The sequence below is a fragment of the Symphodus melops genome (genome assembly GCF_947650265.1).
Source record: "Symphodus melops genome assembly, chromosome: 12".
Classification (NCBI taxonomy): domain Eukaryota; kingdom Metazoa; phylum Chordata; class Actinopteri; order Labriformes; family Labridae; genus Symphodus; species Symphodus melops.
The window spans coordinates 13,304,860-13,327,465 of NC_136702.1; the positions used below are offsets into that span (position 1 = coordinate 13,304,860).

At 39.4% G+C, this 22,606-nt stretch overlaps 1 protein-coding gene across 1 annotated transcript; it reads left to right on the plus strand.

Moving 5' to 3' along the window:
* Positions 1-15: 15 nt before the first annotated feature.
* On the plus strand, positions 16-22,577 carry ikzf2 (IKAROS family zinc finger 2). The gene is made up of 9 exons (XM_079357899.1): positions 16-293; positions 1,527-1,610; positions 2,897-2,943; positions 8,614-8,715; positions 12,806-12,997; positions 14,884-15,051; positions 19,440-19,577; positions 20,067-20,195; positions 21,148-22,577. Exons 3-9 carry the CDS (start codon positions 2,916-2,918, stop codon positions 21,933-21,935), a joined length of 1,545 nt encoding a protein of 514 aa, XP_079214025.1. The 5' UTR covers positions 16-293; positions 1,527-1,610; positions 2,897-2,915; the 3' UTR covers positions 21,936-22,577.
* Positions 22,578-22,606: the final 29 nt, after the last annotated feature.

The window sequence follows — 22,606 nt, forward strand, 5'->3', positions numbered from 1 at the left end:
GGTCCACACTATGTGATCGGTTTCTCTGTGTCAGACTTCCCAGAATAGCAACTCAGCCGGTTTTTTTTTTCTGCTGCTCTGCTGTGGACTGTGGAGGAGATGGAGGAGGAAGTCAGTACAGTGGTGGATTTAACAACTGTTGCTTTTCCTGCTGCTGCTGCGGAACAAAACTAGCTTTCTGTCGGCGCTGCATGGCGCACGTCGGGTTAGAATGAAGTCTATTCCATGCCGAGACATTCAGTCTGGATCAATGTGCAAGTTCATGGGATTACATAAACTCCTACGTGTTTAAGGTAATTAAAAGGAGAGATAGAGACACACACGTGCATGAATCGGTTTCCTGGCTCAACTAACCATTCTTTCGCTGCTTCAGCTCAACCAATATTATTCGACATGTATAGAACTGAGACGCTTCAGAGCGGCTGGAGGCGCATGTCTGCGGCAAAGGCAGACAAGGAGCGTCTGTCTGATGAATAGAGAGCCAGACGGGCTCTGCTGTACAGACTGCGGTGATCGGATAACCTGTTGAATCGAAGCTGTCATTCAGCTCATTGCCAACACACAGCCAGCAAAAATCACTTAACACAGCGAAGCACGGCGCATTAATCACTATACTAAGACAACAAGCGTTTTGTAGGTGATCAGCAGCCTATTACCTGTGATGTTTTGTTGTCTGACAGGTGAATTTCACTGTGTTCACTGTTGTGTCATCCAAGCAGAGTTCTCATATATGTTATGCTTGTGACATTATTTTTTAAATTCGGTTAAAAGTAATCTTGCACACGTACAAGGAAGTAGTATCAAAAGTAAAGTCAGGAAGGGGTTACATTATTTGAATGTTGGAATCATTAATTGTTCTCATGTTGTCTTGTAAGTAGGGTGGTCCCGTGCAGCAGCGGTTTAACGGTACTCGGTATTACTCCCTTTCCCAGCTGTCGCGAATGAAACGCGCGAGGCTCTTGCCCACCAAACCCCGAGTCTCATCTCCACGGTAGCATGTCAACATTTCCTGCCCACGGATTTCCAGTCACTTGCTTGTTGAAAATAGCTTGGCTGCTCCCAGTCGCTATGGCTAATTCCTTAGGAACCGGTGGATCCAGTTTGATCCATCCCTCTCTCTTTCTTTCCATTACCAACTTGTTGAGTCTTCTCTCCCACCCCTCGGTGCTCCTGCTGTGAAGGTGCGTCGTGTTCGCTTTCAGCTAAAACCTGAAGGGACTTTTGAAGAAATGTGGCAAGTTTGAAGCAAGTGCTGCTCGGGACGATTGGGACGGTGTCGGTGTCGTTTTTTGAGAGGGAGGAAAACTCGAGAGGGACGCGCGCAAAACACGCTTTGACGCAGCAAGCAGTCACCTGTAGGACACTAAAGATGCTCTCTTAAATAACTTCCCTCTGCCTTTCAGAGCTTGCTCAAATAAATAACTAAAATTGAAAAAAAATGATCTAAAAAGTTGTGGTTTTTCTATGGGATGCCATTGGACAAAATAGTCCAGTTAATTTTTTTGTCACTTTGTGTTTCCTTAAAGGGAGGAGGAGACAACATAGCACACCCTACCTCAGTCCTTGACTGAAATCACCGACCCAATTTTGCACAGGGGAGCCGCTTAAAGGTAATAATATGATTCTTTTTTTCTGTTTTTGTTTCTCTATGTTATGTCTGGTTTTGCTTCCATTTTTCACTTAAGATTTGCAGTTAATGAAGTAGCTACCAGTATCACACAGTAATAGTACATTGTGAAGTGGTGGAAGCTTCAGAGGGGGTTAAAATCAAGAAGTCACTGACTTCTCGAAATCTTTTGTCATAGTACATGAGGAGAAAACTGAACAAAGCCATGTAACTAAAGCCAAAGGCCATGCTGAATTATTCCAATTGGCTGGATGTTAACATACGATTCAAATTCACATTTCTACATCGACACTCTGAGTTGTAGTTTTGCTTTTATATGACACAGTTCACTTCTGTGATCTGACTAGGTATTTACTTTAACATTTCTTTATGAAATCCTCCTAATAAAAGCCATCACAATGAATGGAACACTTGATCATTAACGTGGGGAGGGATAAAACAGGACCAATATTTGAGTTTGCACTTCCTAAAAGTCAGAATTAGTATATAGGCTACCGCGTCTTTACAAGTTGCTGTTAACACTGTCATCTTCACTGTGCTCAAGTGTTTGACAAACAGACATATGTGACCAGAGTTTTATATTCCACATTTTTGAAACACATTTTAAAGCAATGCAGCTCTTTGTCTTTGGAGTTAATATGCACATATAGGTATCTATTCTCCTGCATGTTTTGCAACAGGAATAGTTCAGCCTGAATAATCAGCAGTGTGCTGGCAGTGGGATTAATTGATTGTTGGCAGAAATATCTGAAAGAACGAACTTACAAAGCACTACATGGAGAGAGCATGCATATTATAATATTTGTTAAAGTCAGGAGATAGAGAGAGAACATGAAACTAAAACTCAACTGTTCAGTCATGTATAGTTCATTGGGTTGTTTGCTAAATATATCGGACTACTTTTTTAAGACGTAATCAGCACCGAGCAGAGTCTCTGTTGTTATGCACATCTGCACACATGAATCTGGGCACATTTGGCTGCCTAGCAAACAATCCTTTGTATTCAAACCAACTATTTTCGGCAACGCCATGATGTTTGTAAAAACTCTATTCAAGGTTAAGTTCTAATGATGACCGTTTGTTTGTGCTTTGTGATTATTATGACAGAGGTTAGGTCGCTTTCTTAACAGCACCCAAGGCAGTATGGTTGAGTTGGAAATAGCAACAAATAAGTAAGAAACAGACCCAATGTGCACGCTCTTTGAAGAAGAAGATGCTGCACAACAGAAATGTAAAAGCGACTGAAATATCTGTTTTTGTTTCCTGCAGTTCTCCCAAAACACTTGAAATGGAGGCTCCGGATGGCCACTGTGCAAGTAAGTGTGCACTGACCCCTGCTTTTTATTTGAATTTAGTCTGCTTCGTAACATTTGGATGTGCTTGGTTGTACTGATGATGGTGATAACGATATAGATGATTGCAGCAAAGTCTTATGAAGCGATTGTGTCTCGGATGCGGTGAACTTTTTTCGATTTTGATGTCTTTTTCAACTTTTTGATTCGATGCTGTTCCAAATAAGATAAAGTTTATTTTTTGCAAATGCAAGACTATTAACATTTAAAGGGATTTTCCCCAAGTGCAGCTTTTTTTCTTTCTCTTCACATCCTGTTGAACGTAGCAGATGCAGGAGATACTTTTTGTGGTCATCCATTTCCCTTTGCTTGCTTCCTCTGGGCAGGATTCTTGAAAATCGTCCCTCCCCCCCTCTCTTGTATCTTGCTTTGTTATGAAGATCTGAAAAGGTAGCGTGTTTTTTTATGAAATCAGCGGAGATTTCTGGTCTCCGTTGGGGGTTCTGGCCTAAAAGGAACAGTTGGGAGGCGGGGTTGGGGCGGTGGTGGAAGAAGCAATGGAGGCTCTTGATGTGTCGATCCATATGTGGGTCGCTTCTGAGGTGATACTTGCTTCCATGAGACATCGGAAAATGATTGCAGAAACAATCCTCTTTCCATAATACATGGTTGAATCGTCACTGCTGTAACATAATGTCATCATGTTCATGATATACTGACAAGTCAGCCATCATGCTGTAACTGACAGCCAAACTTTAGAACAGACGTAAACTCTATACTCTCAAACAGCGCAAAGTTGTAGCATCCCCACTTACATGCAAACATACCTTGAATTCAAAATCATAAAATGTACAATTACATACCCTTATGCACACAATCCTATATCTCTAGCAGGCCCTTTAGCCTTTAGCCGATTTGAAATAGAGAGACAAGACAAAGATGAAAACATCTTCCTGTGGTTCCCAGTTTGTCTTGTCTTCTGTCAATTGTGCTATTTTTTTACATTATAGGATAAGTTGAATTTGTAATGGGCAGCTAGATATACTCTTAACTCCCTGAGTTCTGTAGACTTAACATGCCGGCAGGCAAAACTGAAAGCCAAGCAAATCAAATGTTATATTTAGCTTCTTACAGCTCGAGAAAAAAATACTCAAAGTCAAAGTTCCGTGAGAATTCTTTTATTTGTGTTTCTACGCTGATGTTGTCTGTATGTTTTTTCGTCTTCTGTGTGCTGATGCTTCTATACTAATTTTGGGACAACAAAGAATCTGAATCTGAATAACTTCAAACATAGAGCATACATCTGTTCACAGAACTGGTGCATATGTACTTTAATGCAAAATTGTCCACAGTTGGTTTTAAAATATATTCAGTGCAAAGTTTCTCACTGTGTTTTTTTTTTAAATGTGAAAAGTTGTCTTCATACAGGGGGCTGATACTGCAGTTGCGTTTTTGTTGGTGTATGTGTGGTAATTCTGCACTTATTGACGGGTTTCTCCTTTGAACTTGACCACTTGCCTCAAATCAAATCTGGCATCACTAGTTACTTGTTATGTCCAGTTCATGAACAAGCAAGACAAAAAAACTGAGAAAGGGTCAGAAAGTTGACAGATATATATGTGTGTGATATGGGAGGAGTGATAAGGGGATTACATGTGGCAAAGGGCCGAGATTGGATTTCAACCCAGGACTTTAGCCTCTGTTCATGGAGCACACAACATAACCGCTAGGTTATGGGCGCTCCTGATTCCCGTATATTTTTTTATGTAAAAGTTGTCCTGCTCGAGGCGACTGACTTTGACATTTTTGTCGGTGTGTGTCTTGATGTGAAATCAATGTCCATGAATGGTACAGGGTTTAATTGTTGACCTTTTCAGTCAAATATGGTAACGCGGTTGTTAAATCCAGTTCGTGAGTAGAAAAAAAATAGGTGATGGGTCTAGAATATGTTAAAAGCATGACTTGAAGGTTTAGCACGCACATACAACCAACTGTGGACACGGCAATGTCCAAAACTTATTTTCTTGTCGTTCAAAAAAACACACATACACACAAATTGGTCTTTTTGCTAGCTGTACAGCCATTGTACTGCACAGCAGTGTGAAAATGTAGCGGCAGCGTGAGTCTGTGTTCCACGCACAGTGGAAAAAAATGAATTACAATAGTTGTGTGGGAGAAGAATTTTGATTGTCATTCATATAGATGTTGTGACTGTCTGTATGTAAATATAATTGTATTTGTTACTCACAGTAGTAGTATGAGACATAATGACTAAAGGGTAAATCATTAAATGTATATGATTGATCATATTTCTGGTTTCGATTCCTGATTGTCTTTGATCTCTGTTTATTAAATAATGTAACCTTTTTTTTTGAACGCCCAGAACGACTTTTGTTATTGATCCGACAAAATGCAGTGTGCGTAGGAGATCTGAATCAGGATTTGAACTTTTTTTTTTCAGCCACAACAGGCACACAATTTGTTTTAAAGAAAGTTTTTTAACTATCAGGAATTGTAGAATCATATCCTCCGCAATTGTTATTGTATTATTTATTTCAATGGCTGGCAAGTAGGCAAATCTACCAAATATTTAAAATGATCTCTCATGGGGCTTATTGGAGTTCTAATTGGCCAGTTTCACAGGTTCATCTCCTAAACCTGGCCATCTCGGGATTCTGAAAGCTGCAAAGATACATGAAGTTTCCCTGATAAGAAAGAATGTAAATACACACAGTTTTCCAAAAGCATTCTTCAGAATATCAGCATGGAAGACTAGCATGTTTCAGCACATTAAAAAAGACAGCAGATGGTTAACACAAATTTATGACACTTGAAACACTCAACTACATTCAAAAAACAACTATACTTCGACAAAGTTTCCATCATCAAATCAATCACAATTTCCAAAATGTACCTGTAAGATACAATGTCATCTATCTGGTCAATCAATAAATTGATACATTTTTGTTTTATCCATTTAATGCTGGTCACAACAGTGACGGAAAATAATGCTAAATGCAAAATAACAACAGGTAAAATTGACATCGACTCCCAACACAGCCCCAACACAACACAAGGCCCAATACAGACTTTTGTTTTTTAGTTGTACATGCTCAAATGTAACTTCACAAGAAGCTAATTGTGTGAATGACAACTGTCTGATGTGGTCTGACTGATTTTCTAAAAAGAAATCCTCATTTGGTATTTTTAAACAGATTAGGACACAGCCCCCTTTACACTGATGTCTTAGTTACTTGTGCTCGGGGAAAGACTTAAACAAACAAACAAACACAGAGCCAGTCGTATCTGACTGAAAAGATTAGACACATTTCAATGAATTGGCTGCTTTGGATATTTTTGTACCAGACAAAATACTACTCGTCTAACTCATTTAAGAACCATTAAACGTTGAATGTTAAAACATGTATCAGCATCACTTAACAATTTAGCTAAATTCCATTTCTTCGCATGGGGTTAAGTGGTGAAGATATATAACTCAAGAAACCTTTCATCTGAAGACAATATCCATGATTGAAACATATTCTAAAGATTCAGTGATTTGCACTGACGTGCATCACTAGTGCTTTCAATACAATAAGGTGTGATTTGATTTTCACATTTTTCTTTCAGCGTGCAATTGTGTTTGCTTGGTCAGCGGTGTGTGTCTTTGCAAGTGCAAGTCTGAGTGATATGAATCAGTCTCTCTGGAAGGTTAAGGGTTTGACAGGAAAAACCAGCTTCCATACAGTGTGTATCCAGCAAGCCAGAAAGGAGGTTTGTCACTCAGGAAAATAATCTTATTCATTTCCTCCCACACCATAAGGTGCTGCTGAGACATTTTCTGTCTTTCCTGTTCATTTCATCCATCGCAAGGAGGTAGTTGGAGCTCGACCCTGGATTAATTTAGATTTATTATCATTTTTAAACACTGTTCCAGGACCTGAATACCATTTATAATTACTTGAGCTATCTCTTGAACAACTTGTAAGACAAGAAATTGCAATGACCCTTATTACATTCCTGAGAGGATGACTGTACTTTCGAAAGTGTGTGATTATGTGGCGTCACTGATGAAGTCAGCGTTTAATACACCTACAAAGTTTGATGTGGAGACATTTGTTCCTTTCCATTTGCCAGCACATAAAATGATCCCAATGTGATATATAACTCAAAATACCTTTCCCCTCATGAGCCTTGACTGTTCAGTGTCCGGATATTACTGTTCGTACAAGACTGACTCAGCAAATGCGGGGCACCAACGCAAAGCTAGCATGTGGAGTTTAATACTGCTTATCTGAGGTTCTCGTGTTAATGTGTCAAAGCAGCCTCTTCATTAGCTGTGCAGATGTATTCGACGATCATCAGCAAAAGAGAGGAATAACATAAATGTGAGTTCTTTCTTTGATGGGCAGTGATTATTTAATGAAGAAGGCATTTAATGATTTACTTGTTTTGTATGATGTGATTCTAAATTGGCACATATTTATTACGTTTTTAAAACTTCCTCTTTTAGCATTTACTCCCAGACAGCACAAAACCATTAGTTTGTGGTTCATACTGCTTAGCCTTGGTGCTGCTAGGCAGCTGTCAACGTCTGCTACAGTAATGGAAAATCCTTCATGACAAATCTGGGCCACTCCTGTCTCCAGGACAGCAATACCAAGGGATAGCCAGCGTTGGTTACCTGAGATTTCCTCCAACCCCAGCCGCTGCAACCCGAGCCCAGGCCCAGGGATTGTGTCATGGACAGCGTCTCCCAGTATGCTTCACTCAGTGGGGCCGCCACTACAATGGAACAATGCCACAGAAGAGGTTGTCAAACTAAGAGGAGCTGTCACAGCAAAAGGAGATCTGACACAGATTTCGCTTTCATGTATAAGAGTTCATTACGGACACAATCAGCTCAAACAAATTATTACATGGTCTGCCTTGTAGCGTTTTCAGGTGTAGCCCTTTGGATTTAACAGAAACTTCCTTGGCTACTACCCTTTTATCCGTTTTAAAAAGCATGACGTTTTGCAAAAAAATAATAGCTAATCATTTCCATTGTCATTAGCTAAAGGCTAACATTTAATTGTGCTGCTGCTGAATGATGGCTCTCTGTGGTTCCTGAGGGATCTGACACCTGGGTCAGCAGGGGTGTTTGCCTGTTGCCACTGTATTGTTCCAGTGACCCTGACAGGACTAAGTGTAAGGGGATAAGGGATTGGTTTGCTCTCCCTCTGAGTGGACACAAGACTATCCATAGCATGGGTTCTGCACAGAATGCTGAGAGGATGCAATCGGATCCACATTGGCTGGACTTAAGGATCCTATATACAGTGGGTGAATGGAGACTGGCTAGTTAGTTGCTGACTGGATTCAGTGTGATGAAGTGTGACCATTCATGTCACACATAAGGGGACATTTGAATGTATCAGTATTGAAAAACACATATCAAAGACTTGCCTACTGTTTAACTTGTGATTTGCTTGCTATAGCATTGTATTCACCACTATGTATTCACACTGACAAAAAAACATTGATTATCTCCAGTGAGATATGGAGCATATCATCACATATATTTCCTTTTTAATTGTGTTTCCACACTGTATGCTGGTACACAGAAGGACTTCAGCATCGACTGAATTCAATGTCAAATCATAATATCTTGTTCAGCACAATACAGATGTTCTGTTTCTGTTGGTCTCCCAGGTAACGGCCAATGCTCTCCTGGTAAGGAGAACTCGAGAATGTCGGGAGATATGTCAACACCTAACGGACAGAGACTTCCTCAGGGTCCTAACTCCCCAAGTGGTGAGTGCTCAATTAATACATGCTGTACACCTATCGCTAGATTGATGACTACTGTACTACAACACGAGTTCTCCTTTAAAATGATCTCAGTCGATCCATTTTATTGTACCTGAAACTCAACACTTTAATAACTGACCTCCGAGGAAACAATGATTAGTTTCCTTCCCCAAAACAGCTGAAGGGCTTTTATAGCTAAATATATGTTATATGAAGACTGTGTTAGTTGTTAAACCAGCTTGCTGCCATCTATGAGAAATACTTTGTGAGACTGAGGGGCTAAGTACTTTATATGAAAGCACTTTCAAAGGCAGTCCAAATATCAAACAAGCAACGAGTTTGCAAAGGGCTTGCATCGGTTTGGGTTGGGAACCGGAAAGGTTGCCAGTTCAAGTCCTGATGCGGACCAACATTATGGAAGTTGGTCTGGTAGCTGGAGAGGTGCCAGACCACCTCTCGAGCACTACAGAGGTGCACTTGAGCAAGGCATCAAACCCCCACCAGCTCAGGCATGTTTGTGTAAACCACAATTTCCCCCTCGGGGATTAATAAAGTATATACAATTTTAAAAAATTAAGAAAAAAAGAAATTATCCTATGAAAGGTAATTCAGGAGGATGATGTCAGTAATAGAAGGTTCCATTAAGAATGCAAAATATGAAAACAATGTTTTTAATATTTGATATTTTTTCTCTGGTGGCCCCTCCCTCTCACATGTGCAATCCTTTAACAGGCCAGGGACCTGCAAGTGACAAGCCCCTCTCTTAAGGGTCTGGTGGCTGCTGCTGTAGGATTATTACAAAAATGCTCACACCCCAACTGGAATATAGAATTTAAACTCATAACACATGCTGATCAATCGCCCCCCTCTCCCTCTCAAATCCACCTTGTAAAGTACCATCTCTCCCTCCCCTTCTCTCTCTCTCTCTCTCTCTCTCTCTCTCTCTCTCTCTCTCACACATTCTCTCTGTCGCTCCTTTCATTTCTTGTAGCCTTTTATATATATATTTCGTATAGTTTCTTAATAAAGTTATACTTAATTCTTTATTTCTTAATATAGTTATACTATACAAATATAGTTAGTTTAGTTGTTGTCGGATGGTGGTGTCTGTTGAAATCTGATTATTTTGCTCTGTCTTCATTCATTTATTTTTTTCCTATTGTGTTTTGTCACCGCTGTCTTACACCTCTTCTGTTTTGAATCGTCTGATCCCATCTACTTGTTTTGGCGCTTTATTTGTCACTTATATGTAACCAGTTGGTCATGATATTGCACCAAATGAATACAAAATGACAAAAAATAATGATATTTGATGACGTTGTTTGATATTCCAATCACCTTAAGAAGTGTGATAGATAAATACAGAATGCTGTACCAGTATCCAAATACATAAAACACATATTCAGAGGGTAGCTTTGTCCAAGATCACCACAGAAAGACAGTTCCTTACTGGAGCTTTAACCTTCATTTGACTGAATCAAAACGTTGAGAAAGCGTAGCCATTTCAACCAGCGCTCCTAAATGCACAAATGCTGAGTGATAAAGCGTTGATTGTTCACATGAAAAAAAAAAAAAAAAAAAACTTAATGATTCTAATGAATCATTCACTTTGAATGATCATATCGCGAGTATGGTGAGAATGCCATTAAATGTGTCACCCACAGTTGCCATTTGTACAGATTGTGTACATAAAGGCTATATTGCAACTCTTTCTCAGAAGTGTTGCGTGGTTCCTCCGCTAAGCCCTTTTAACCTGATGCCTGAGATTAACTGAAGCAATGTCACTATGAAGTGGCAAAAAGTAAGAAAAGGGGGAACTAAGAGACACGAGGGAGACAAGAGAAGCCTGTCTCCCACGGGTTTTTGAGATGCAGGTAGGCAGGCAGGGTGAGGGTTTTCACAGGGAGATACTCTTCACCAATAAGAACTGTTGTCATTCTGGAAGTTGCCCAACATGGTTTGCTATTTGAGGTTTGGTTACAAAAGAAGGGCTGCACCACATCATCTCAATGAAACTCCCAGGCTTAAACACAAACTGTACTGCAGTTGTCTTGGTAAAATATGTGCCGTGTCTTGTAATAAAAGGTAGAGGATTAGAATTACGTCCTTTGGGCATAAAGTGACTTGATAGCAATGGTGACAGGAATATTTTCTTTAAAATGTAATGCTGCTGTCGGTCAACCTCTTCATTGAACGGTGTTGTTCACCCTGATGTTAAATTGGTTATAAAAACAGGTTGTAGACTAAACTGTGGCGTATCCAGAGGAGGTGAATATAACAAAACTGCATCTTGAGAGATAGATGTAAAGATGCTAGAGCTGAATAGCAAGGATGTTCAGGTCTGCTCTGTGTTGCCAGGATACAGCTGACGACAAGGCTCAACTGGATTGTGGGTATTTGAAAAAGGGCTTCTTCTGTACAAAGTGTGGCATTGGAACCATACAGCATCTGGCGTGTGAATGTGGTTGCTTTATAAGTTGGCAAAAAAAGAAACGTTACCTGAGTTTTTATTATTTTATTTTAACAAGCCTCTGAGTGTTAAGTGCAAGCAGTTCCAAGGCCTGAGGGGATTCTTGATGGATGCATTCACATGGGAGGCTTTAGTCAAACAATCTCATATGCTGTCTTTGTGATTTTTGCCACAGTAATTCCCTAAACTGGATCATCAGGATCAAGTAGAGTAGCCTGGAAGTTTTCCAGACTTTCTAAATCCCCTTTTCAACTTTAACTGTAAGCGGCCCCCCATGCAGCATTATTGCAGGAAGAATCGTAGGTTGGTCTTCAAGGGTTGTATACAAAAAATAATTTAAGCAACATAATGTAGACTTTATCCCCATGGAAGCTTGCTTGTGCGATAATAATGGTGAATACAATTCAAACGCCACTGGTTGTCATTATATGTTCTGCTAAATCACAGCCTGCATGGTGTGCAGTGGTTGAATGACATTTTAGTATTTGTGTATAAATGGCGCAAAATGGTACTACTAACTAAACTGTTTGGTTAATTTGTCTTAAACAAGATTGACAGTTTGAGCATTGTGTTGACTATTGTGAAACAGGACTGTTGGTCTGTTGCACGTGCGTTTTATCCTCTTGATTTAAAATTGTGTGCTATTGTGTGATACTAAAGGATAATTAGAGTGTGTAATCACTGCTGACTGTCAGCTAGAGACTGCAGGTGGGGAATACTTTCCTGCCACTACCACACACACACGCCCACGCACACAAACTATTATACAATCCCTTACCCTTGCCATCCAGCCGGTCTCCCGTTGCCTGTCATGTGTTCTAAGCTGCAGGGCCTCTGACACTCCCTTTCTCCCCAGGGACAGCCAGGAACCAGACCAGCCTGTTTCTCTGTCTGTCCCTCTCTCTCTCTCTCTCTCTCATACGTCAGTCCATCCCAATGCTGTCTCTAAGTTACTGGGAGTTAATGGCATCCCCCCTCTCACTTGAGTTGTTCTGAAATAAATACTATTATTAAACATGCCTTTGACATAGCCTGAAATGAGTTAGCATTATCAGCTAATATGATAGCATACCGACATCCATAAATGTGCTTTTTACCGGAAAACCAATTATCTGTATTGCTACAAATAGTTACCTACACAACGAGTTGCATTGTTTGCTACCATGGATGTTTGATGGCTGCTATTTGAAACTACAGATTAAGAGGAGCGAAGAGTTTATGTCAGGTAATCTATTGCTTGACAGTGGCAAACAATGACAGTTTAATGTGTAGAATTAGTATTGCCAGCATGGTCGTCATTATTGCTACAGTCATACAGTATAGTTTTCAATCTTTAAACAGCAGTATTTTGAATTGTTGAAGTGTAATGGAATTGATCCAGTAGTCAGTATCAACTCAATGTTTAAGGTATCAGAATTGTTAAAAAAACAAAAAAAGGGTACCCTGACCTTTCAGACATCTTATCACAACCTGAATCTTTGGAAGTCACAGGCCATTTAAATATAATCAGTTTGTAGTTGCTGTCATGTTTCTTTCACTGAAGTTTCCTCTTGATAGCCCCATAATTAGAATGTGACACTGTAAACTGTGCATCTAATGGTTGCTGTTGTTTGTGTTTTACAGAAGTAACAATTAAGCAAGAGGAAGACACAGCGGAGGAGGCTGACAACAGCAGCCCAGCACTTGAAGAAATAGGCCAAACAGGGGAGGAAGGAGACACATTGGAGGAGTCCATGACTGACAGCCCGAATAATCTACAGGATGGATTATCTGAATCAAATGTGTCAGCGGATTCAGGAAGTCGACAACCAAACGGTACTGATGGGTATAATTCCAGATAACATTAAAAGCTTTAAGAAACTATCCATTTTAACCATTTATTTCTTTTGTATGAACGCCTTTGGACTTTTATAATCCACACAGGATGTTTTTGTTTTTATTTTGTTTTAAATCAGGGAGGTATTTCATGTTTGTTGTTTTTTCCCATCTTAGGAGTGACTCAGAGAGCATTTGTTTTTTCTCAAGAGTGGGTGTGGAGCTCTTTCAGGGTTTATTCTTTTTTTTCTCCAAGACAATAGCTCAGACCTGAAATTATTATCAGGGAAAAAATATCCTTGGAATCCCCCAGAACCTGTTCCAACTGACGCCATGAGTGCTCTAGCTGTCACAGCGTTAGGATCATATTTCTCTTTTCCTACTGGCTTTAGATCAAAAGATTTACTTTTCGAAAAGAATACAGTCAATATTAAACCTTTTATAGTTAGTTGTGTGTTCTGAACTGTCTGGATTTAGCTAGAAAATCTACCAGCTATTTTGTGCAAGAATATGGACACACATACCAGTGCTTGACTATAGGAATAGATACAATTTAGGAACTGCTTTATTGAACAGTGTCCATAGATCCATCCACTCTGCCGCCTGTCTGTAAACTAGCGCAGTGGACTTGTTGCAGTGGCTCAGTTAAACTGGAATAAAACGACTGAAATAGCATTGCATAAACATTCAAAACAGGCATGTGGATGCCAACCTTCAAGGAGGATGGACGGCTGGTGGTGATGGCACTGAATTTTTTTCGCATAGCAATGCAAGTTGAAACAACTAATGCAAATAAATAAGCTACATGTAATATGGTTTTGGGTAGTGTTTTGCCATGATTATATGGGTTATATTTTGACTGATTTCTCTGTATTTTCTCACCTTTAGAATGCAGTGGACTGAATTAAAAAAACAAAACAAAACAACAAAAAAAACTAGAAAGTGTTTCGAGTTCCATTACAGAGTTATAGTTTAAATCAGGCCCGCATTCCTCGACCAAACTTTGGTCAGAGACTGCCCTGGTTGGAGTGACTGTTGTTGGAGTTTTTAAATTTACTCCGTTGAATTTAAAACAGTTCATTCAAAGTTACCCCAGGTTTCAATTAAGTTTGCCACATAGCCATTGATTTTAGTTAATTTAAATTATTTACAAAATTAGGTATTTAAATTAGGGGTGGGACTTTAACGCGTTAATTACAATTCATTAATTACAATGAAATAACACAATTAATCCCAGTTTTTTCATAGCTCCGTGCTAATTCCATGCTAGTTCTGCACTATTGCTCCGCGCTACAGGTATGAACGAGGTGTTTGAAGCCCAAAGTCGACCAAACGACTGGCTTCAGGACCCAAATTAGTAATTAATGTCTGATAAACTAACACATTCGCTCTCTAAATTGATTGCTCTGGACTGTAGACCACTATTAGTGGTAGAAGATAAGGGTTTTGAAAATGTGATACAGACGTCTGATCCAACTTTCCAGCGGCTGTGCAGAAAAATTATTTCAAACAAGATCCAACAGCTTTATGAAACTGAAAAGGATGGATGCACTGCATTCATTCATCCACCAAAATCCATTTATTTCGATTGAGTAATTACAAAGCCCTGAGTTAGTTGTTAGTTAGATTTTTTTTTAATCTAGTCCCACCCCTAATTTAAATGTATAGTTTATGAAGTCTTAATTCACGTAAGAACAATATACAGTTTTATTTCTACCATATGACGGTATATGAAGGTATCTGTTCTTAGTGGTTCTTGCACACAGGGAGACAAACTCTGTTGTCAGTAACAGAAACGTACAAATGGTCTTGAAGGTTGTTGATACTTTCTAAAAACATCTTCCACCATGAGTGTGGTATTGACTTCCTGTGTCTGCCTCTATCAGGTGATAGGCCCTTCCAGTGCAACCAGTGTGGTGTTTCATTCACCCAAAAGGGAAACCTGCTGCGACATATCAAGCTGCACACAGGCGAAAAACCCTTCAAATGCCCCTTTTGCAGCTATGCCTGCCGGCGGCGCGATGCTCTAACTGGTCATCTGCGCACTCATGCTGGTAAGACTTCCTCTCAACTTTCTTACTTCCTTTTTTGTACTCAACTGAATGTTTTTTAAACACCTGATTAGGTTCTGTTTATAGTCAACCCCAGAATTAAATAGAGTTTCAAATTTAAAGCTCCTGTTAGGAATTTTAAACTGGTTGTAAATCAAATCGAAATTAATACAATGCCTGTATATGACAATATATATATATATATATATATATATATATATATATATATAATATATATATATGACATAAACTTCAGGAAGAAGATTCATGATTTGTATGTTTTTATGTTCCTAAAACCACTGCCAGGGGGTCGGTTTCAGATCAAGTGAAAAGCAACCCACTGAAGAAACAGCTGTTTTATGTATATATTCATATATATATATATATATATAATATACTTATAAGATTTACTGCTTTATCCTATCATCAACTAAAAACTGAATGGTCCTCAATGGAGCTTTAATAATATCCCTGTTTCATTTTGTCTTCCTGCTTGTGTTTGTCTTACATGGTCAAACCCCTTCCACTTCACTCCATGTCTGTACTTGATAATCTTAGTCGGCGTTTGACACAAGGAAGGCACTTTGTATTACTTTTTCTTTGACAAATAATATAAGACTTCAGACTAAAATGTCAGTCAGGTTTAAAATAAACAAGTAAAAAAAAAAAAAAGAAACGTCAAAATGACAATCGACCAGGTAGATAGGCATCTCTTGAATATTTGAGTTGAGTACAGTTTTTTGGAACTAGTTGAATTTAGTAGCGACAGAAGCCATGTGAGCTGGTTGCCAACATTCTGTCTGATTTCAATGATTTCAAAACCACGACTACTGTATGTACTGTATGTACTTCTATTGAACGTGTGTCAGGGGTGATCAGCTACATTTGAACAAGGGCCAGCCCAAATGACGCTGTCCGGGCCTGACTCAAAGATTTTTCTTTCTAAATTGTTTTGGGGTTGCTTCAATACCTGAGCCTATATGTTAAAACGATGCGCTAATACATTAACTTATTTTTCTCTCCTTACAATTTTCCAAATTGAATTATTGTATATTCAGGGGGCTGGACAAAAAGCTTTGAAGGGCCAGATGTGGCCCGTGCAACCACTTTATTTTATCACTGTTGTATGTCCTGCATACTACATAGTATGATTGCCAGTTGATGGTTATGTTGCAGTTAACCAGGCCCGGCTAAGCCGGTTTACAGTCTTGGAATGCGGAAGTAAACAACAGCCCCAGATGACGACAAACGCCGCTACAGTGACACATCCACTCTGAAAATTGTGAAAAGTGTTCATTAATTTGGATGGATTTTGGATGATTATGAGAATGAAAAAGATAACTAGTGTTGTCTTTGTGTGGTTTGGACTGACTGGGATTATTTCCCCAGTTATGTTATCCATTGCTGTCAGTCATTTTGACCTCTGACCTGTGCTCTGCATTGTGGGAAACAGTATGCAAGGATGACTTGTCTGATAAAAACTTTGAATTTTGTTCAAATTAGCACGACATCCTGGTATGTTTGGCATACTGCGGATCTTGCATTTGTTGTTATACGATGCAATGCACAGTATATACTGCCTTCTGCATTATGGCCAAATCAGAATGTACTAGTAGGATAGTCGGCGCTTTTGATAAAAGCCTGTGTTTCATATTCTTTCTTGATAGAAGCCATGATATAGACAGCACTGTGAGTGCTTTGTGGTTTTGTACCAAGGACAAGCTGTTCCATAGTTGCTACAGTCACTGAGGAGGAAACTATCTGTCTGTTGAGAGACACATGGGGAGAGCTGGCTGTCTCTCTCAACTGTAACCCACTTTCCTATCAGAGTGCTCCCCTCCTGTGTGCGCTTTGAATCAAGGTCAGACAATACTGTCATTTCTGCCTTAAATACCCCCACAAGGGTTAGTCATACACTATTCTCTTTTTTAGATAGGGCTAAAGTGTGCTTTTTAGAATCCGCCTGCCTGTCTGTTATCTCGGTTTCACTTTTTACTGCGTTGTTTCTTTGTTGTATTTGTTTTATGCTACTTTGTCGTGAAATTATTTTCTCTGCATGAAATCAGTCCCCTGTATTTTTGGGGGCTCCGAAAGGGGGATAATAAGCAATAAAGAAAGAGGTGAAGAGAGAGGAACTGTAAAACGAGCCAGATAAATAGAAAGATGTGGTAAATGCTGAATGTTGAAAGATGACATATCTGTTGATTAGAGGAAGCATAAGGCAGAAGAAGGCAACATGGGAGAGGCCAAGGATATCTTTTTTTATTTTATTTTATTTTATTTTTATTTAGAAAAACTGTGTTCAATTGAAAAGGTTCCTTTTTTTACTAGCCAAATGCGACCATTCAAGTGAGTCTAAGTGTTGCGAGGTGATCATTTGCATGTACTGTATATAAATAGCAGCTGAAAGGTGGATTCATTGGGTCTATCCAACATCTGCACAAGGCTGTGTGTGGGCGGTTGTGTAAATATGAAAAAAGTAATGACATCTAAGTTGTGAGTGTGGGTGAGAATTATAAAGAACAACAGATTGATTATTGATTGACTAATGCCAAATGCAATGTTTCCAGTACAGCAGCAAAGAAAATCATTCCATGAGGATGATTTCTCTTGAATTAAGCCATTTTTCTCCGTAATTAATAGCACTGCCATGACCCTGAAAATACACTCACACATGCACCACTTTTTGGTGTGTGTTCATCCTGGGAAACAAATGATCCTGAAGCTTTGTTTTGTGTTCTGCTGATAGAATGTCATTTAGAGACCCAGCAACAGTGAATGACAGACACAGGAGCAGACATATTGCCATTGTTCAGTGCACATGATTCTCTATTTAAAAAAAAAAGTTCCTTTCTATGCAAAGTGACCATGCAAGCATGTAATACACTGCCATGTAACATCACAGCAAAGAGATTATTCACTTGTGTTTTATAAGTACAGATAAAGAGTTTTGGAACTCAACAACAACAACAACAAAATCCCTTTCTGCTGAGGAAACTGTATTTATGATCAGTGTGAACTGTAACCTGTGAGTGTGTGATGGGTGTATGTGTGTGTGATGCAGCCTCTGTTCAACTGAAACCTGTTTGGTTTCTCTGTTCTCACAGTGAAGAGCACAGGATCATCTGCACACATCTTCCTCGCCTAAAAGCTGTCAATCTCAAAGCCATGAAAGTCTCACTACATTACTCTATTAATGCTGTCGTCTGGGTCACATAGGTAGACCTCCAGTTTACTCACTGAGTTCCTTTATGAGTCATTACGTTAGTTGTTTTTTTTTTTTTTTTTCAGAATAGTGAGACCTGTTTCCCCAGTATGGCCTTGCTGAGTAGTATTTTCACTCGCTGAGTAGTATGTTTCAATTTAACTTCAAGGACTTTTTAATTAAAAATAACATCAATTAGGACTCAGCTCATTTAGGTTCATTGTTCAAAAGTGGTGACACAAGAGAGCTTAACAAAGAGTAGATGTTATCAGACACAGCAGTCACATGTACATGAAACTAGCTCAGTTTCTTTTGGAGTATTTGGTGTCAGACTTGTTCATCATCTAAATGCATTTTTTTTATTTGGTTTAACCCATAGATCTGGGGATAAACTGCAAACTACAGTATACTGTATGGATGGAAATAAGTCATGTGCAGGTGGACTTTGCAAATATATATGTAAAGGATATGTCTTCATTTTTCCACTTGTTGGGGTAGGAAGGAATTAAATGGAGAACAAATGGCACTATGAATCACAGTACACCTCCACAACAGTTAAACATCTGAGTTGGTTTCCTACCACCACCTCCACGTACTGTAACACTAGTAGTGGAATATCCATGATATCAGAGACTGGTTTGTTTCTACTACTTACTCTTTACTGTATTTACTACTACACACTGTGGCAGGTTTCATTATCGCATTTGATGCCAGGTTGCACTACTTTCGTTTTTTTTTAAGTCAACAGTCATATGTGAAAGTACTTGTCTACTGTCGTTCATGTCGACAAGTAGCTTATAAACATTACCAATACAATCAAAAGTGAAGGGAATGCTTTGCAAAAAAAAATATCCATATGCTGCTGAAAGCAGAGAGTGAACAAAATGAAACAGCAGTTGTGGGCAACAACTCCCATGTCAGTGAAGGCAAAGAAAAAAAAGTCGAACATGGGAAAGAAAAAAATAAAAGTAAACAAAGTGCTTCTTCCTACTCTCTGTCACAGTCCCGCTCAGTCAGTCTTTTAGATTGTTCATCCCGAAAAGCTACATCTGGCATGAAGCACAGCTGTCGAGTCGACTAAGAGTCAACAAGTCTCTGCAACCCCTCTTAGACACTACCCACTCTTTCTGTCTGTACAGCAGTGAAAGAAATTAATGTGCTGTAATTGACTGTCTTTAATTTATAGTTGGCAAACCACACAAGTGCAACTACTGTGGCCGGAGCTACAAGCAACGCACTTCTTTGGAGGAACATAAAGAGCGCTGCCATAGTTATCTGCAGGGTATCAGTTTGGATCCGACGGCCAACACTGGCCCTTACACAGGTAAGTAGTTCAACTTAAACCATGAAAAAGAAGATGGGCTCTTGTTACATAGAACGTAATTGTTACATAGAAATCCATGAAAAAATAGTGTTTGTGTTATTATTAATGGTATACATTTTTTTGTCTTCTTTTTCTTTTTTCTTTCTACTCTTTTTGTTTCGTCCTTTTTCATTCAATGTAGCAAATAGTTGTCCTTCTCGTCTGTTCATTTTTAAAATGTGATTTAATAACATTATACCTTTAAATTGTTCTCTAATTAGGCTTCTTTTTCTGGACAAGTTGGTCAAAGATTAGTGTATGATATTATTTCAGGAATTTTTACAAGGTTGGTGAAACTGAGGTTATGGTCACATTTTCAACCTGTCATTTTTTATATACCAAATGAAGCCATATACTCCATCTAGCAGTTTTATTTTCCAATGTGTGGGAGTCACTCTTTTCAACTATCTGTCTGTAGCTTCTAAACTCACCGCCTTCTTAACTTTTAAGGTGAGGGTCCTAAAGAGCCGAGGCCCATGGCAGAGACCAACAGCGGTGTTTTTGATCGACCACCTGTTATTGAGAGACTGCAAAACAATGTGGGCAAGAGAAAGAGCACCACTCCTCAGAAATTTGTGGGTGGGTATTTCAACATTTTCAGAGAGTACACCTTTTCTCGACAGCATTTCCGTCAGTGTCCACTTGGTACAGCTTGATAAATAGCATATTATTTTCATCTTTATAGGATTTTAAGGCCTCTTATTGGGATTTTATGTCTCTGATGCTGATGGAGTGGATAATTTGAATCAGTTTGTAGTGTTCTGCAATGAAGGACTGGCGTGCAAGTCACATTATTTTTTTGTGTGTTATACCTCAACTGGAGCCCAACTCGTGCAGTACTGTTGTTGATTTACATTGTCAGGGTAAAATTATTATAATTATTATTATTTTTGTCCAAGCAGACAGGAACGTTTGGAATGAAGATTCAATTACTTGATGTCTACCTTTTGCTTCGAACTCCATTTATATCCTACATTTGCTTAGGTTCAATTACTTGATGTCTACCTTTTGCTTCTGACTCCATTTATATCCTACATTTGGTTTTATTTGCCACAGTATTAGAAAAAGAAGAGAAAAAAAGATGTTGAACAAGCTAGAGTGAGCGGTTGACTGTAAGCAAGGAAATGTTTTTGACTTTGTGGTTAGGTACACCTGTAACGCTGAGATTGCTCTTATTGAGAGAAAACATCTCACCGCATCCCTGTTCAGGAGGGGTTAAAGAGTGCAGTCGTAGATGGATGGGGCTTTCCACCGTATTAGACTCACGCATGAAGAACATAATGTTGAAAATATGAAAAACAAGCCCCAAATATCAGCAAGACTGAACAATAACACGCTAAAAAGAGTAATGTGTGAAGTCAAGCCCAGCTCAGACCTGTTATTTATTTATTTTTTCATTTCTCGCAAAAGAAAAGATGGCAGTTTCCTTCCACCTTGCCGTTTATCTGCACTCTGTTCTGTGTCTTTTGAAAACCAAATTATTATGTTAAATCAATCAAGTCCATCAATTTATGATGCTTTTTTTATGCAGGTGAAAAAATGGTACGCTACAGCTACCCTGAACTAGGCTATGAGATGGGTCTTAAGTACGAGAAGCAAGCTGAATTGATGCCGCCCCATATGATGGACCAAGCCATCAGCAATGCCATGACTTATCTGGGATCAGACACCCATCGGCCCATGCTACATCATCCTCTTTCTATGACAGATGTGGTGCCCATGGTCAATCCTCTCTTTCATCATATCCTTCCCATCAGTCAAAGATCAGAGCATCCAGGGAACTGTGAAACGCTTCCTCCCCAGCCCCATGACTTCCCCAGCCTTCCTACTACTAATGGCCCAACTGCTTTAACGAGGCCGGGTAAGCTGAACCATCCAAGGCAAGACGAATCTCCGAATAACAGTGGACTTGACTCTGCTGACTCAGCTCGCAGCAGCCCTCAAGAAAGGCATGGCTACCAAGGGCCACCTCAAGGCATCAGGTCTCGAGCCAGTCCGGCAGTGGTTTATCCAGGTGAGCGGGTGGCAGAACCATCATCAAGAAGAGGGGCAGGGATTGGGGCAAGGATTATGCGAATGCCTGTTGAGAAGCCTATTGGGCAGGATGGAGTGCGAGTGTTTGGACGCGAAGGCCAGGAGTTGCGAGCCTTCCAATGTGAGCACTGTCGGGTGCTCTTCCTTGATCATGTCATGTACACCATCCACATGGGTTGCCATGGATATAGAGATCCTTTAGAGTGCAATATCTGTGGCCACCGCAGCAAAGACCGCTATGAGTTCTCCTCTCACATAGTCCGAGGTGAGCACACCTTCCAGTAAGAGGACAGACAGGATTTCAGGGAAGTGCAAAGAAGAGAAGGGGAAATATCCTGAGATATGTCCTTGTCCCCAGACCTCTAAAAACTGCACAGTTGAATGGCACTGTTTGAAAAGTGTAGCACAATCATAGCAGAGACTACTTTTTAAGCTACTTTGTTGTGAATCTAAATCATATGAAGGTATGGGCCAAAGACACATTTTTTTTTTTACATATTTAATTAAAAATAATGCAGAAGCAGGAAGGTAAGTTTTGTTTTCTTCTAAAATTTTCTTGAAATGTTTACCAGAGCAGCTGTAAAATGACTTTTACTGGTTATCATTTGAGTCCTCTTCAGAAATGTCTACTTTGTTCTGTCATCATGCTTTCCTACACCTAAAGTGAATTCTTAGGTATAAAAATGTGTATGTTTCTGCCTTGTGGGTCCCATGCAGTAGATGAAGTTTGACATGTTTTCATTCAATCCGACAGAATGCAATGAATAACATGAAGACTTCAGGTAGTCACAAATATATTTCTTTCTATTAAAATTGAACCATTTTGAAATTTTTCATGGAAAAAAAAACAACAAAAAAAAAACAGCATACTATTAAACTGGACCAACGACCATGGCACATCATTTAGTAATTTTGTTGGTTGTGACATTGCAGTAGCCAATAATGCTTGTTGTTTT